Source organism: Petaurus breviceps, unplaced genomic scaffold (assembly GCF_028583685.1).
Source record: "Petaurus breviceps papuanus isolate PSGF00001 unplaced genomic scaffold, PetGlider_PUasm1.0 38, whole genome shotgun sequence".
NCBI lineage: Eukaryota > Metazoa > Chordata > Mammalia > Diprotodontia > Petauridae > Petaurus > Petaurus breviceps.
In genome coordinates, this window is record NW_027186304.1 from 70,296,825 (window position 1) to 70,314,420 (window position 17,596).

Below are 17,596 nucleotides of genomic sequence, written 5' to 3' on the forward strand. Positions count from 1 at the left end.
CCGGCTGACTAGTGAAGAATGTGAAGAACGTAAGAAAAGGAAACACGTTCTAGGAGTTTCTCAGTGAACAGGGTGAAAGCTACAGTACAATAGATTTATTAATAAGAACAACTAACATTGATATAACGCCAAGATTTGGAAAGCACTTTACAAGTATTATTTATTTTGACTCTCACAATCAACCTGTGAATTTAGTAGGTGCTATCATCATCACTATTTTACTAATGAATAAACTTTAATCACTGGATCTTAGTTTAAAGGATAATCATTTATCTGATTTGAGATGAGGAGTAGAGGGTGGCATTTAGGATCTAGTTTCAAGCCACTGAATTTGAACTATTCAGGGAAAAATAATTTGTTTACCTTGTAATGAGGAGTTAATTTAAGAAGCATTTAAGTACTGTGTGCCAAGAATTGTGATAGACACCCATCTCACCAGATTCAGATCATCATCCTATCTTTTCACAAGAAGTAAAACATGTAGATAAAAAATTGAGTACTACAGTGGATCCTTGATCTCATCGATGTGACTACTTTCTCCAAAGTTTTTTTTTGCAGATTACAGTTCAACAACACCTTCTCCTACATAGTTTCTGCCCCACATCCATCCCCTAATTTCTTTCATTAAGGATTTACCCAACATTCTGGTTGCCTTCTCCTAGTTACTTCAATATTCCATCAATATCATCATAGCACTTGGCTATTCATCTTAGCCCTTGATCTTACTACATGACTAGCCTGCCTCCTTTTTAATTTCCTGGTCAGTGCTTTGTGCCACTTTTGATATACATGCTATTATTACTAATTCACACAAACCTACTTTTCCCACCATGAATTAACTACATTGCCTTTTAGGTTATCCCAGATTCTGATTTCAAAGATATCAGTGTTCCAAGTCTTCATTTCTGAGACTTAAGGCCACATAACATTACCAGGAAACTGTTGGTGTTCTTTTTAAATGAAGAATTTTTGTCAGAAAGCATCTTAAGATTGTTAAATGTTGTGTAATTTTAAGCCAAATTCCTCAGACCACTCTTTATAGTGGTTTTGAATCTCACTGATGAGGCCTAATAGTCTAGAGAGTGATGGGGTCTACAGAGTGTTCCACTATATGCAAATTGGAGCACTTATTATATATGTAAAGAATTTCACTTCTATTTCCATTGTGCATTGGATATTTTCTATGACCAGAGCTGTTTCATTTAGCATATGAGATACTGAAGTTTTAGGATATAGTTACCTAAGGATAGAAATATATTGCTATAGAAATGCTGGCAAATTTGTTCCATTTTGGGATCCTCTTTCCAGATTCAGCTATAAATGCTGATAGGATACGCTCATCTAGCTTTCATGTCAAGTTTTTCTTTAAGCTTCTTTTCTGCTCTCCTGCTTTTTCCTATTTATAAGACATTGCTGTTCATATCTTGCCTTTTTCTTTTTAATGTTTAGCAGGTAAATTCCTAGTCTAAGTCAACATTCCTTTTGACTTTTGTTGGAATAATTTATCAGAGAGATCAGCTGTTGATTGGATGAAACAGTTAATAAAATATTTCAGACGCTTCTTGAGGCAGCTCCTTTACAGTTTGTAGGAAATGGTAATTGGAGTCATTGGTTTTTACTGTTATCCTTTTCCATTTTTTTAGCTTCAGAAATAATAGGTTAGGTTGGGATTATTATAATCATATGCAATCCCATTTTCTCCATCTTTTAGTGTTTACTTTTTTTGTTTTTGGTATTTATTTTGACTAATGACATAGCTAGTTTATTATTTGAGTGCACAGACAGCTGAAATATGACCACTTTTCACCCCCCATCAATAATCAATCATTTTTTATTTCTTTTCTGTCTTACTGTTCAGTGCTTACTCTGTTCATTACCTTCCAACTGCTTGAAGAAAGTACTCTTGAGATAGGCACAATGCCTCAAAAGAGTCTACAAGCCTTAAGCAACTCTTTCATTTCTTAATCCCAAACTATATTATTCAACGCATTTTTCACTGCTCTATCCAGTGTTCACCCTCAGATTAAAGAAACTAATGTATGTTGACTTGATTTGGAGCAAAGGTTCTTAACCATTTTTGCATCACAGACCCCTTTGGCAGTCCAGTGAAGCTTATGGACCTCTTCTCAAAATAATGTTTTTAGAATAAAATAAAATAAATAATGGTACAAAGGAAACTATTTATATTGAAATAGTTATCAAGATAGCTTTAACAAAAGCAAGTTCACAGGTCTCAAGTTTAAAAGATCTTGTTCAAGCTCCTCTTTTCAGAACTTCTCTACCTCTTTATCCTTTGCAGCAGACCTTGATACTTAAGTTGAAGTTATCTTCACTGTCGTGCTTTTGCACATAATGAGCTCTGTATATAATAAGATGACCAAGAATTGTATGAAATGTCTTGTTACCTTTGAAAACATGATAAAATCAATTCTGCCAACTTCAGTATTTGCCTCTCCAAAGAGAACCTGTGAGCCATCCTTCCAGTTAGCTACAACTTTTTTTTATGTCTGTTGGTTTCATTTACATAGGAAGAATGTCATTGTTGACATAATAGTTCAGTTCCTCAGTGCATCAACTCATTGGTCATTGGACAAAAATTTCAAATTTGGAGTGCTGGCTGATGAATTAATGTTTATAACTAATCTTATAAGGATTTGACTTATACCGTTCTCTTTTTTCTTTGTATATTTAAATGTTGTATTTAAGAGTATGATAAAAAAAAATTTTGTTTGAAAAGGATGTGATTATTAGCACTCTACCCCTATCTCTGCTCCTTTACTGCCATTACTTAGGGAGGTAGTAGGGAGTTGCTAACACTGGAGGAATATTGTTGATAGTAACACTAGCATTGGTTGTAGAGTCTATCTCTGATTGTCTATGACCTTGGGCTAGTCATTTTCAAGTTTCCTCGTCTGTAAAATGAAGGGGTGGAACTAGATGATTCTTTGTTATAATGCATTTCCATGACCAAAAAAACCTCCTTATAAGCTAAAGTTGAATTAATAATGATTACCCTGAGGTCTGGCTACTGAACAAGTTCTAATTCTCCCTATAGCTACACTAAAATCCCCATGTCATTTTCAGCTGAACATCTTTATATCCATCCTTTCACTAGCTTGTACTTGTGAGTTCATTCCTTTTCAAATTCATTCATACTTATACTTACATTGATCTCTAATAAATTTAATGCTACTTAGATTTGACCCAAGACTGGGGTGGGGGTAAGGAAGGGGGGGACAACCTGTGACTCTTAAGTCACATTTGGCCCTTTAGGTCCTCAAGTGCAGCCTTTTCCCTAAATCCAAACTTACAGACCTCTAGGCCACAGGTTCCTTACCCCTATTCTAGCCTATAGATACCTTTTTTGTCATCAGCATATTATTTATACCTCCCAGTTTTTTATCATCTGCAAATCTGGCAAACATCTATCTATACCCTTAATCAAGTCATTGATTAAAAAGTTTAACAGCATTAGGCTAAGCACAAATCCCTGGGACATTGCATTGGAGATCTCTTTTATAAGGTGACATTGAACCCATGAAAGGGCTTCAGCAGTGAAAAGTAGATTTGAGAAGTGAACAACCACAAAAATAAAATTTGTCAGTTGCATTGGGTGTTTTTTTTTTTATTTTGGAAAATTTTGGAAAACTGTATCCATAGCATTCCCCTTATCTTCCATTTGAATTACCCTGTTAGAAATTAGGTTAGTCTGGCACACTACTTGTTTTTAATATAATTGATCTTTGTTCTCACCACTTCTGTATTATGCTCATTAATCTCTGCGATAGTTAATACATTCTAGTATTTTTCTGGGAACCAAAGTCATAGTCATTGGCCTGTTAATTTACAAACTTAATATTCTTTCATTTTTTGAAAACCATGGCAGCATTTGCCCTTCTCCAGTCGTGAAATACCTTTTTCTCTGAAATCTTTCAAAAAATTACTGACAGTGCCTATTGCTTCAATACTCTAGAATACAGTTCATCTGGAGCTCTTTCAAGTAACTGTTGAAGGCAATCAGCATACTCTCTTACCCTCTCTTTCCTTATCTTTTTTTTTTTTTCATTTTGGAGGGGGGAAGGCAGGGCAGTTGGGGTTAAGTCATCTGCCCAAAGTCACACAACTAGTAAGTGTTAAGTGTCTTAAGTCCAGATTTGAACTTAGATCCTCCTGACTCCAGGGCCAGTGCTCTATCCACTGTGCCACATAGCCACTCCCTCTCCTTCCCTATCTTGTTTTTTGATTCCACATTAGCAGTTTTTGTTCTGTCTTTTCAAGTCCTGAAATCAGTGATGTATTATGGTAAGTGTGACCAGGGCTTTGTCCCAGGACGCTGAAAATCCTTGCGTAAAAATAAGTGAGGTTATTGCTAGAATAGCAAGAAAGATTGAAGTAAGAAGCCACCATAGCATTGCTTCCTCCACTAGTGGCAACATCCTGGGTGAGCAGTCCAATCCAGCCTTACCCTATTCTGTTCTTCCTTTTCTTCCAGGGCAGTAGCTTCCCTAGCATCTGGGTCCTTATGACTTGGAGCACTTTCTCCTCTACTCCCACTAAATTTGTTTGTAATTTTTTTAATATATTTTTCATGTTTTCCCATGCCATATTTTGTGAGACTTCTCATAAACACCAAATTTGCCTGTTTTGACTCTTAACATAAAGAAACTTCTTGACAAAGATAACCAAAAAACATTAATAAGAGTTGAGCAGCTCTACCTTCTTTGCATTGTCCTGAAGAATTTTAGGCTGTATGAGGAAATCCAAGAACCAGAAGACTAGGAAACATGATTAATATCTGTGGGGACAAAAACCAAGGCAATATTTCCATCAGAGACAGGAAATACTTTCCAGAAACAAAACTAAGGAGTTAGAATTAAGTAAAGGAGAAAACATTATATAGGGAAGCAGATGATATCGTATCGGTGAGATCAGTTTGTTTCAGACATCTTTTCTTGCAATGGCTTATTATGAAAATGGAAGTCACTAATTGGACATGACCTGGAATGTTATAAAAGCAGAACTGGGACTATGACACTGTTAGTTGAAAGTACCGTGTTTCCCCGATAATAAGACACTGTCTTATTATTTTTTTTTTTTTTGGACAGAAAAACACCAGAGGGCTTATTTTCAGGGGAGGGCTTATTTTAATGAACATTGACAGCAATTTTAATAAACAGGTAAATGTGAACTAAAAAATGTACCTTTATTCAATAATGAATTCAATAAAGAACAGGATGACGCGCTCACTGCTGCAGCTCTGATTGGATGCAGCTCGGAGCGCGGCGTGCGTTTCACGGCCGGGGGGACGGTACATACAGAGGGTACCGTAATGTAGCGTGTAGCGCAGGGGATCACCTTCTCTACAGTAGCAATCTCAATAGGGCTTATTTTCGGGGGAGGGCTTATTTTAGAGGAATCTTACACAGTAAGGGGAGGGCTTATTTTCGGGATAGGTCTTATTGTCGGGGAAACATGATATAACCCCCTAACATTCATCAATTACAAAAAGCTTAAGTTTTATAATGTACTTTATTTAGCTAGTAATTAATTTCTTGTTTTATTAGGACTGCTAAAAGCGATTAGAATTGACAGGTTTCATTCACTTCCTTCCTCCCTTTGTTAAGCAACTAATCATCAACGTTTCTGCCTAGTGCTTGACAAGGAAAGGGGAAGGATAACAGGAAAAATGAAATCTGTCAATGGATACCTTGGTTATATCCTTGTGTTTAGAAGGATTTGGGAGGATTATGAAACTGCACCCTCTCTGTTTTCTCTCAGCCTTTTATCTAACCCTTGAAAAATATCTATGTCCTTTTCTGTTTCAGAGGACATCATTCTCATTGGTGTTTATTTAGAAATGTTTAATCTAAGTGAAATATTGCAGTAGGTAGCTCCAAATGAGCTTTAGGAGCTTCATAATAACCACCAGATGGCAGTGTGTTACATAAAGACAAAATTGAAATATTACTGTTATAATGGGGAAGTCATTTCAATATTTTTCTTATTTTTTTTTCCATTTTTCAGATGCCTTATTAACTTCTGATTTACATCATTCATTTCCGCCAGATTTTGAGTTACAAATTTTCTCCCCGTTTTTCCCCTACCCACTGCCCCAAAATAGCAGTCCCACAGGATATCCCCTCCTCCAATCTGCTCTCTCCCATATTTTCTCCCATACCCTTTTCGACTTTTCCAGTAGGGCATGATGGATCTCTATGGCCCAGTGCCTGTATATCTTATTTCCCAATTACAAGTAAAATAGAATTAATAATAATAATTATTATATATATATTTTTTTTTTTTCAACATTTGATTTTAAAACTTTGAATTCCAGATTCATTCCCTTCCTCCCTTGTCACCCACCCTTACTGGGAAAATAAGCAGTTCAGTATAGGTTGTACATGTGTGGCCAGTGCAAAACATTAACATAGTAGATATATTGTAAAAGACTGACTATATTTCCCTCCCTCCTACCCCACCTCCCACTTGTTCTATTCTCTACTTTGATCCCGTCCCTTTTCAAAAGTGGGTGCTTCCAACTTCCCTCCCCCCCAGCCTGCTATCCCTTCCATCATCCCCCCTCTCATCCCCTTCCCCCCTACTCTTCTATAGGGTGAGATACCCTATTTAGTGTGTATGTCATTCCCTCCCCAAGCCAAATTCAGTGAGAATAAGGTTGACCCATTCCCTTTTTGCCTTCCTATTCTTGCCCTCCATTGTAGCCATTATCCCTTGCCTCTTGTATATGAGATAGTTTACACCATTCTGTCTCTCTCCATCTCCTCTCATTATATTCCGCTCTCACCTCTTAATTTCACCTTTTAAGTATCATTCCTTCCTGTTAAATTGGTCCTGTGGCCTCTATGTATGCCTGTCAACATATATACACACATTCACATCTGTATTCACATGCCCATATACCCTCATATATAGACATATATACATTTCTATTTCCTTCAACTATTTTCATACTGACAATAGTTTCATCAGTTACAATTATTGTTTTTTTCATGTAGGAATGTTAATAGTTCAACTTTGATAAGTTCCTTATGATTTCTTTTCCCTGTCTACCTTCTCATGCTTCTCTTACTTCTTGTGTCTGAATGTCAAATTTTCTATTCAACTCTGGTTTTTTCATCAAAAATGCTTGAAAGCCACTCTGTTCCACTGAATGATCATATTTTCTCCTGAAACATGATGCTCAGTTTTGCTGGGTAGGTGATTCTTGGTTTTAATCCCAGCTCTTTTGACCTCCGGAATATCATATTCCAAGCCCTTCGGTCCCTCAGTGTAGAAGCTGCCAGATCCAGTGTTATCCTGATTGTGTTTCCACAATATTCAAATTGTTTCTTCCTGGCTGCTTGTAATATTCTCTCCTTGATCTGGGAATTCCAGAACCTGCCTATAATATTCCTAGGAGTTTTCTTTTGGGGATCTTTTTCAGGAGGTGATCAGTGGATTCTTTCAACCTCTGTTTTGCCCTCTGGTTCTAAAACATCAGGGCAGTTTTCTTTGAGAACTTCCTGGAGGATGATTTCTAGGTTCTTACTTTGATCATGGCTTTCAGGTAGTCCAGTAATTTTTAAATTATCTCTCCTGGATCTATTTTCCAGGTCAGTGGTTTTTCCCATGAGATATTTCACATTGCCTTCTATTCTTTCATTTGTTTGGATCTGTTTAACAGCATCTTGATTTCTCATAAAGCTTCCATTTGCTCCAATCTAATTCTGAAGCAATGATTCTCCTCAGTGAGCTTTTGAGATTCTTTTTCCATCTGGCAAATTCTGCTTTTTAAAACATTCTTCTCCTCATTGCCTTTTTTAGCTTCTTTTGCCATTTGAGTTAGTCTCTTTTTAAGGTGTTATTTTCCTCAGTCAGACTGTTGACTCTCATTTCGTAATTTTCTTGCATTGTTCTCATTTCTCTTCCCAATTTTTCCTCCACTTCTCTTATCTGCTTCTTAAGGTCCTCTATGGCTTATAACCAGCTCCTATTTTCCTTTGAAGCTTTTGGTGCAGGAGTTCTGACTTCACTGGTTTCCTCCTGTTCCATGCTTTGCTCATTTTTGTCCCCAAAATAGGAGTCTAATGTTGGAATCTTCTGTCTGCTTTGTTTCCTTTGCCTGGTTATGTCTCCCTTCAGTCACTTGACCCCTGGGCTTTTTGCCACAGTAGGATTCTGCCACCAGACAGGGGAGCTTTTATCCCAAACACTAGGGTTTTCTCAGCTGCTGGAGGTATTAGATGGGTGCCCTCTCTGAGGCCTCCACATGCTTTGGCAAGCTGGACACACACCCCAGGACCTCCACCCTAGACTGCAATCCAGATCCAATCAGGTTAAAGCAAGAGCGACTACCCCTCAGACTGGTGCTTGGTCCCCCTACACTCTGCAGGCCAGGAGCTGAAGCTACCACATGGCGCTGGCTGTCTGTGCTGGTGTCTCAGTGGCTTCTCGCCCCAGGGGCAAAAGCCAACACACTCCCACTTACTGGGTCCCAAAGTCCAGACTGCACTGACCTCTTACTTTGCCCTTCACATCTATATGTTGATAATTTTGGAAACAGCCATAGCTGCTGCTGATCTGGAGTCTCTCCACCTGGCAGCTAAAATCTCCGGCCCAGCTGGGCCTGGGCTTGGCTCCCAGAGCACTGCGCTGGCTGCTTCCTGCCTGCTGGGCTGTCCTCATTGGGAGGTTAGCTTCTCTGTGTCATTTTGTGGGTTCTGCAGCCCAAAGTTTGTTCAGAGTACCCTTTTTACATGGATTGGGGAAGGTGGAAGCCGGAGTCACTCGGAGGTTGTGCTTCTACTCTGCCATCTTGACTCCACCCCTGTTTTTGTTATTTTAACTATATGTGTCTGTATCACCCTACAGTTTTGTGTGTTTCCATTTTACCTCCTATTTTAAGGTAGCTAATAAGCTACCTTGATTTCTTATGGTAACTAACTCAACCTTGATTTGCAGTATTTGAATGAAAGTTCATTTACTATGCTTGTTTAGTCTGGGATCTATTGTCATATCTCATGTCTGTGTCTGTGTGTTCCTTAGCCAGATTGTTAGTTCAACAAGCGTAAATACCAAGTTTTCTTGCCTTTTTTTGTCGTTGTTTTGGGGTTTGGGTTTTTTTCCTTCAATATATACCTATAAAAGTGTCATTCTGTGTGGTAAAAATATTTAAAAGTAAGAATGATATATATAACTAGGCAGAGTCAGATAAAGTTTCTGTATTATTGATATCAGCCAGGTATGTTCCCAATACTTGAAAGAGGAGCTAATGGGCTAGAAGAAAAGAACCTGGAATTTAATTAGGGTGGCCTAGAGATAGCTATTATTTTTTACCTTCGTGTTTTTTATATTGAGGAAGAAAAATGTTAATATAGAATCAGTGAAGCAAAAGTTTCATTGTCATTGACTTATTTCATACTTGGAGAAATTGTTGGTTCAGTGATGACTCTAAAATCAGTTAGAGATATAAAAAGAGACCGCATGATTAGAGCCAGCCTCAAGGTTAGAAAGATATGGGTTCAAGTTCCGACTCGGGCAAGTCACTTACCCTTGTAGTATTCAAGGTAACTTTTCTATGACAAAATTGACATTTCTGAAAAGTAAACTGTTAGTTTGAATTAAGTGTTTTAGCTTCCCGTGAAACCACGTTTTCCGTTTTGTAATTTTTAATGGTCTCTATGATGCTTTCATTAAAGATTTTATACCTAAATCAGTTTTTTATAGGATTGGACTGGGTAATACTTAAAAATTCACACAGATTATGTGATCATAGATTTAGGGTTGGAAAGGAGCTTAAGTCTGCTAGTCCAACCCTTCATTTTCCAGATAAGGAAACTGAGGCCTAGAGGGTTTGAATAACCTGTTCAGGTTACTCTAAGTAGTAGGAGGCAGTTGTCAATGCCATTTTAATTTTATTTAACCATATATTTCTAGCTACATTTTGAATACTTCTCTGACTTCTTAACCAAATCCAATTTCACCTTCTTTTGATTGCTGAGTCATAACTATGGAGTGTTCTTACACAGTGTTACTAGTAAGGAATGGTACCACACTCCTGGGTTTTTGTGTTTTGGTTTAGTTTTGAGTTCTTGTCCAGTGTCTATTCTCACTCTCAGTTGTCCAATTGTAGCCAGTGCCAACTGACTTGCCCTTGGAAGCTCTTCTTTATCACCATCACCCTGCTTTGAATCTTTTGTAACCCAGGAAGTCAGATAAGCAAACTTTTTAAAAATCATGTCTAAAGTGAGTCAGTAAACATTTATTAAGTGCCTTTTATAGGCCAAGCACTGTGCTAACCACTAGGAATATAAAGAAAGGCCAAAAATACCTTCTGCTTGTGAGTAGACTGAGAGTCTCTCCTATTAAGTGTATGAGCTTTTAACATTCTACCTTGATTTCCCAAAGGCCTTTGTTTCTTGGTTCTCCAGTATATTCCAGGTAGTTGAAGTTGTACAAATGATAATCTAGATAAAATACCAACTATAGTTGTTAAGAAATAAGATTTTGGGACAAGATAAATACAATTGAAACTCCATCTAGATTCCTGCTTATTTTGAATAATGGTAAGAATTTTCAGTTTGACATGATTATATTAATTTATCTTCATTCTTTGGAACATGTTATATTACATGTTTATTTCTCATTCCCCAATAAGTAAACTATTTTTGTGAATAAGCTTCATGGGATATGCCCTGACAAAAGTCGGTATTTTGTGAAGTTCAAATACAAATAATTCTTTTCCAAGGCTAAGTAAAATATTATTTTTAAAAGTGTGATTCAGCTATGTAAGTCAGATTAATTTTGCTAAATATTAAATTTGTTTCCCTCCAGAAAAAAATATATTAAGTTTGTTAAATATCATCTTGTTCTCAAAGTGTGTACTGTTCAGTTTGAAGCTATAAATCACTTCAAATAGATAAATATTACTTCTAGAAAAAAAATTAAAAAGAATTATCCAAAGATAGTATGGTGTCTTTTGCCATCTAAAGTTCTAAAAATACTTTTTTCCTTATGAGTCTTCATAGAATATGAAATAATCACAAAGAGATATTATTATTATTCAATGTATAGAGAATATAGCTGTTGTGTAGCAGAAAGAACACTGGAGTTTGAATCAGCAAACCTGGGTTTGAATCCCTCCTTCCATTTTGATAGCCACTTGACTTTTATAGCAAGTCATTTACCTTCAATGAGCTTTAGTTTCTTCAGCAACAAAATATAAGTAATGTTAATTATACTACTTTACAGGGTCACTGTGAAGTTCAGATGAGATAATATGTAAAGTATTTTGTAGAACATAAAGTGCTACATAACTGTTATCTGTTAAACAGATATCTGTTCTACATTTGATGTTTTGAATTTTATGGTTGAATAATGTCACCATTTTCATGGATTTAATATTTTTCTGCGAAGTTAGGATTAGGATTAGGATTAGACACAGGTCTTTTATTTTCTCATTATAATTATCAAGATTACCCAACTAAGGCCTTGCAGATGAGATGTCGATTTTCCTTTTTCTAAAGGTTGTTTGAGGTTATAGGGGCTTTAAAAAAAAGTCATCTAGAATAATTTTATTGTAATGAAAGGAGTCTTGTACAATGAATGTTCTACATCTTCTGACTATAAAATATACACGTCTTTAGTCCATTAGTTATAGGGGCACTTCAAAGTTGTTACCAAATGAAATCTTATAGACTAAGTATAATAAATTTATTAGTGACTCATGAAATTTTAAATAGCACAATTCTCCAGATTCACTTGCACTGTTTTAATTTCAAATAGATTCAGCTAACTTAGCAAGAGGGCAATTTATTTACATAATTTAACACATTTGACAATGTCTGCTAAAGTGTAAATTTGTATTTAATGTGAAGTTACTACATAGTTCTAGGACTTTGTGGTTCTTATGTTTTAGTTAAATGTGAAAAAGTTGGTTTCCCCCCTAGGAATTCTAACTGAATTTTTAAAGCTTCTGACTGTAGTTTTTAATTAGTCAGGTTTTTAAGACCATCATAATAATTGAAACGTTATTGGAAATTAAAAGGGTGTTTTTCCCCCCTTTTTATATGGGAAAACTTCAGTTTTGAAGAATACGAATCAATTCAAAATTGGATAAAAGCCAGTTTTTTTCTTTGCAACTCCAGCGCACATTTGAAAAGGTACTCACTTCCTAAGTGCCTTGTGAATCTGCGATGATTAATTCTTCTCATTATTTTGCCGCAAATTCTCATGACCCTCTGTGATGATTCGATCACCCACTTAGAGTTTATGCATATTCATATCTCTATTCCTGCCGCAGTTGTTCAAGTCTCCTTCACTGACTATGGTGTGTGCTTGGTGCAGTAATTGAGCTGCAGTAGATTGATTACTCTGGGGAGCTGTAAGGCCTTTAAAGGTGAAAACATATCAGTCCTGTTAATTAGGAAACAAAGCTCTGGTGGCAAGTTCAGCAGTCAAATGCTTCCAGTGTAGAATGGCGAGGGTTATGATTTGTTCCTCTCCATGAATCCTGTTTACTTTTTTATATTTGAGTTAGATCTGTATCAGTAGTAGGGAGCTTCTGCTGAGGGGATAGAGTCCTTGCATGAATTTTCATAAACTGAGATTGAAAGAATTCAATATGCATTATTATTGATAGTATTTAACTGTGGTTTGTCACTTCAAATACCATGTCCTCTAGCTGTTATTGAGCTTATATACTTCATTTTTAATACTTTTTTACTTGTAAATAATTTCTATTTAAATGTCAGATAGCATAGCGCTTATTCTGGATTTAATTTTAGTGTAGATTAATTGAAGGTAGTCATTGTGGGGGGAAATGTTGAAACTATTCAGAGTGGTATAAAATTTGAATAGTGTTATCTTGTTTTTTTGAGCCTCTTTTGGGCCTATGATGTAAAGCTGAATGAATATCACTATTATCCTAGTGGAAGACAGTCTTTGTTTTTTAAAAAAAACATCTTATTGAGTAAAGTTGTTAAATAGTTTGGGAATTACAATTGATACTTCAAGAGGCAATATTGTTTACATAGGTTAAATGGTCTACCCCCTTTGCTCAGGTATTGCTTCAGTATTTATACCTTATTTTTATCTTTTTATAATAAACTGTACATGTTTATTTTTTCAAAGAATCTAATCTTGTGGGTTGTTTTTTTTTTAGGCATTTATTAATACAGCGAAAGAAATTTATGAAAAAATCCAAGAAGGAGTTTTTGATATTAATAATGAGGTAATTTCTTTCATTGTCTAATATTTAGTTTCAAGGTAAAAAAAACCACAAACAATATGAAACATTAATTCTAGAATGCATGAATTTTATAACAAAAATCTTTTAACATTATATAAATTTATTGAAAATCCACATGACACAAAGTTTTCATAACCAAACTAAAGACTTGATATGTCTAATGATATTTGCATTTTTATGCTTGCCATTATAGTAGACTGTCACTAAAAGTGGTGATGAAAATGGATTAAAGTAAGTGACCCTATCCATCCATGCATCAACACAAAATAATATAAATCCCCCAAAGAGGAAAGAAAATCCACTTTCATCCACTTGTCCATATGGTGTCATCTGCTTTCAGGAATAATTTTCTAGTATATAGGTGAAGAGAGGCCATGTTACTGATAATAACAGATGTACTGCTCTCTGAGCTATCCAGGGCACTTTGAAAATTAAAACAAAAACAACACAGTCAGGTTTTCAGGGAGCTGAATTACTGCATACTTTGTGACTTTAAATAAGATTATCTTGAGCTGATTTTAATCCATATGTTGTAAAATTTGTAGCTGTAAAGCATATAATTAAAAGTTTTTGCATGAGGTTGTATTTAACCTAAGGAGATAAGCCTCATTGTACACTGATCATATGATAAACTTTAGAATTTTTGCAAGGAATCTGTCATGTAGCCCCTACAAGAATGAGTTCCATGCAAGAGGGACTGTGTAGTTTAATCTGTATTAAACTGTATCCCTTCAAGTGCCTAGTACAATGTTTTATACATAGTCACTGTTAATTATTTGTTGAATGGCCTTGTATTCGTGTTACATAAAAATTTTTACTTTTTGTTCACTGTCTTAGTGCTTACATGATTAGAGGAAGAAAAAGAAAGGTTAGGAAAACACTGTAAAGGAAAGTTACAGTAAAACTGTAACTGTTCCCCTTGGCATAAATGAGGCTTTAATTATTTCAACAATACTCATATGTATAAAATATGTTATATACTTTTTTCTAAAGAACAGAATAAATTTCTTATTTTATGATATGTGCATTCATTCTCATAAATCTTAAGTTTTAAAAATAATAACCTTTATTATTTATTAACATGACCATAGGACTTGTTAGTTTAAAGGAGATGCCATCAGAGCCTGATGCTGTATAAATTGAACAGTAATTGGGGCCTCTATTTAAAAAGGCCCCTTCATTGTTTCTGTCTAGTTTCATATAGTAGCTGACTGCTTTACTGTGCCTTATGGAGCTTTGATTGCAATATGCTGTCAAGAACCAACAGTCTGTGCTATTTATTTGGCTTAATGCCAAGTCTGGCTCCTTGATTCCTCAAGAAGTTGCTACCAGCCCAGAGGGGGCAAAACCAATGAGCCATAGGGCATGCTTTTTATTAAAGAGGAGTCAAAAGAGCGAAAAGAAACCACATCAGCTGCTGTCAATACTGAGCTAGTGCCAGAAACCCCAAGGCTACTAGTGTTGCAGAACAACTGCCAAGCACTATAAATCTGAGATTTACTGTGACGCAAAGTTTCCTTAAGAGCTTAATTTCTGAAGCTACTGTATTACTTTTCTCAAAGTGCTGTATTTTTAGGTAAAATCCACTTGAGGGAGTGAGGGTTAAGATATAAGTGTGAGTTTGATGAATGAAAGAAATCCGCTGTGTGTGGGTTCTTGGCCAGTTGCCATGTCTTTGGGGATCATAGAAATTATTGATGACACAGAACACTCGTATGCCCTTAGCCTGTACAGCTGATTCAACATGCAACAGAAATGCTGTAGAGAACGGAGACATTTTATATTATATTCTAGCAGCATGGGCTGAGAGTTTTTGAAAATTTATTTGAAATAAAATTATGTTTAAAAGATTTTATATTACAAGAAACTCATAAAACACCCCACCGTTTTCAGCAGCTATTTACTCTGTGCCTGTTCTGGTTAGCAGGTGTTTTTAAATAAAATGCCATGGTGTTTTGTTTTTCAGAGGAAAAGGCCCTTGTTAGCGATTTGACATTTCTCATTATGACTAGGCACTGTTCAGTATGAGTACTTGCTAAACTTTGTGATATGGCAAGTCAGATGAATTAAAAAAAAAGACTTGGTAAAAATCATATTTTAACTATTACAGGTTTGGTTTTTTCTGAGATGAAATTCACTGTTTTCCCCCTTTTAATTATTTCAGGCAAATGGCATTAAAATCGGCCCTCAGCATGCCGCTACTAATGCAACACACGCTGGCAGTCAGGGAGGACAACAAGCTGGCGGAGGCTGCTGCTGAGCCTCTTTTTACTTTCTAGCTGCCTGAATGGGGCCTACTAACTTGTCTCTTCTACCCTCTCTCCCACTGCTCAGCTGAGACATGAAACTGTTGAGAAATGGCTTTTATGTCACAGAAGACTTTATCCTTCAAATTCTTGTATAACTTTGAATAAATGGTTAATGTTCACTTAAAAGACAGATTTTGGAGATTGTATTCATATATATTTGCATTTGATTTCTAGTTCACTTGATGTGATTATTTTTGTTAAATGTTGTCTTGTGCCCTTGACTACAAACTGAATTGTATTAAACACTACAAAAGTCATTGGAGTATTTTAAATCAGTTTGTGTAGTTAGGTTTCCCAAGCACCTCTGGTTACCTGATGTTTGATATTGTAGAACTGTCCTCAAAAAGTTTGTCAGTTTTCAAGGCTATAAAGAAAAACAGAAGGTCTCTTTGAATTCTGTATTTATCATTTACTTTCTGTATATATAGTTTAATAACCTGCTTGGGTATATTTGCCAAGCTAGAATTCTTTAATGCATTTGCATAAATTCTATACTGTTTAGAGCTTGAAGACAATGACTACCAGAAGCATTGTTAGGAATTGCTTGGACACTGAATTTTAAATCTTTTTGACATTGTTAGCATGTTCATCTTTTTCTTGTTACTTACTATTCAAGTCCAAGAAGAATGCTTGATGTATATTATTAGAAGCTATATATGTGTTAACCTATTTTAATGCCAAATGTTTGCTATTTGAACACAACTTCCATTACACCTCATCAGAAATGCATTAGTTGTTTGCCTTAATGAATACTGTAGATAAAATCACAGTATGAGTACATAAATACAAGAGGAATTAATATGTGTCAAAATAGCACCACAAAGAATTAATATCCAGATTCAATGACACATTATGAGGACTTTAATCTTTTTCTTAAACATAATAATGTTTTGTGTGTTTTTCATTTATTGACATGATTTCTAAGTATATTTTTCATGCAGGACAGTTTTCCAGCTTAGATGTACAGTGAATGTGTAAAGTTTTTCTTTTAGTGGCAGCCTGTAATCTTTGGTATATGGTAAGCATCTTGTCTGTTTTCAAAGGGGATATGACAATAAATCTACCAGATGAAAAATCCTGATTTAAAAAAAAAAAGGCAAAAGTGGAAAAACTTTGGTAATTTGCTAAATGTGGTGGTTTTACCTTTTTTTCTTTCTCTTTTCCCTGACCTATAATGAAATTGTTTTAGCAGTGCAAAATAAAATCCTATGTATAAAAGTATTCTTTTTTTATTATACCACATCTTTTTAAAATTGCACATGTATTTGAAGACCATTACCGTTTTCCACAAGTATTTTGACATGCAAAAATACCTGAGTACTTACCAACCCAAAATGGAAATTATGTTCTCTGCTAACAAATTGACTCTGAAATCATTATCCCCTTCTCCATTTTAACATTTTAAGAATGGTTGCTGAGAAGCAACTTTTACATTTATAATGTATCACAAGTTTAGCTTTTAAATTAGATATCATGAGGGTTGTTTTCTTTTTTTAATTGCAAGTAGAGGCTTTTCAGTTCCAAAGTGGCACAAAGTAGTTTTACCTGAAAGAGGGTAGAAGTTACTTTGATGGCATTCACAGACACTTACACATACTGATCTGGCCTAAAGATTTTAGATTTGGCAATAATTCTTGTGGGAAATGGCCTGAAGTTATCCGTCAATTTTATTTTAACCAGCTCTTGAAAATAGAGAACAAAGCATAGTAATTTTATGTAAATTATCATTATATGTTTCACCCATGTGTCATCAGGTTAATGTGAACTTTTACTTAAAGTAGATGTTATCTAGACATTATCTGTTGATGCTACGTCACTACACCTGATACTGGTCTGAGAAGAAGCTGTGTGGTCATGGGCAAATCTCTGTGGGTCTGATTCCACATCTGCATAATGGAGATGTCAGTTCACAGATCTCTGAAATCTCTTGTAACTTCAGAATTATATTATTCTAATCAGTACCTTGATGAAATAGCTATAGAAACATCACCTGCCCACTTTCTGTTGTAGGGAATCGAGATTCTATGGAAGTGTTAGC

The 17,596-nt window shown here is 35.5% G+C and overlaps 1 protein-coding gene across 1 annotated transcript in view; it reads left to right on the forward strand.

Moving 5' to 3' along the window:
• Window positions 1–16,779, forward strand: part of RAB2A (RAB2A, member RAS oncogene family) — a 102,903-nt gene extending 86,124 nt beyond the window's left edge. The window contains exons 7-8 of the mRNA XM_069099998.1: window positions 13,163–13,231; window positions 15,414–16,779. Of these exons, the coding sequence (XP_068956099.1) occupies window positions 13,163–13,231; window positions 15,414–15,509 (165 nt within the window). The 3' untranslated portion in view covers window positions 15,510–16,779. The remainder of the gene's footprint in view (window positions 1–13,162; window positions 13,232–15,413) is intronic.
• Window positions 16,780–17,596: the final 817 nt, after the last annotated feature.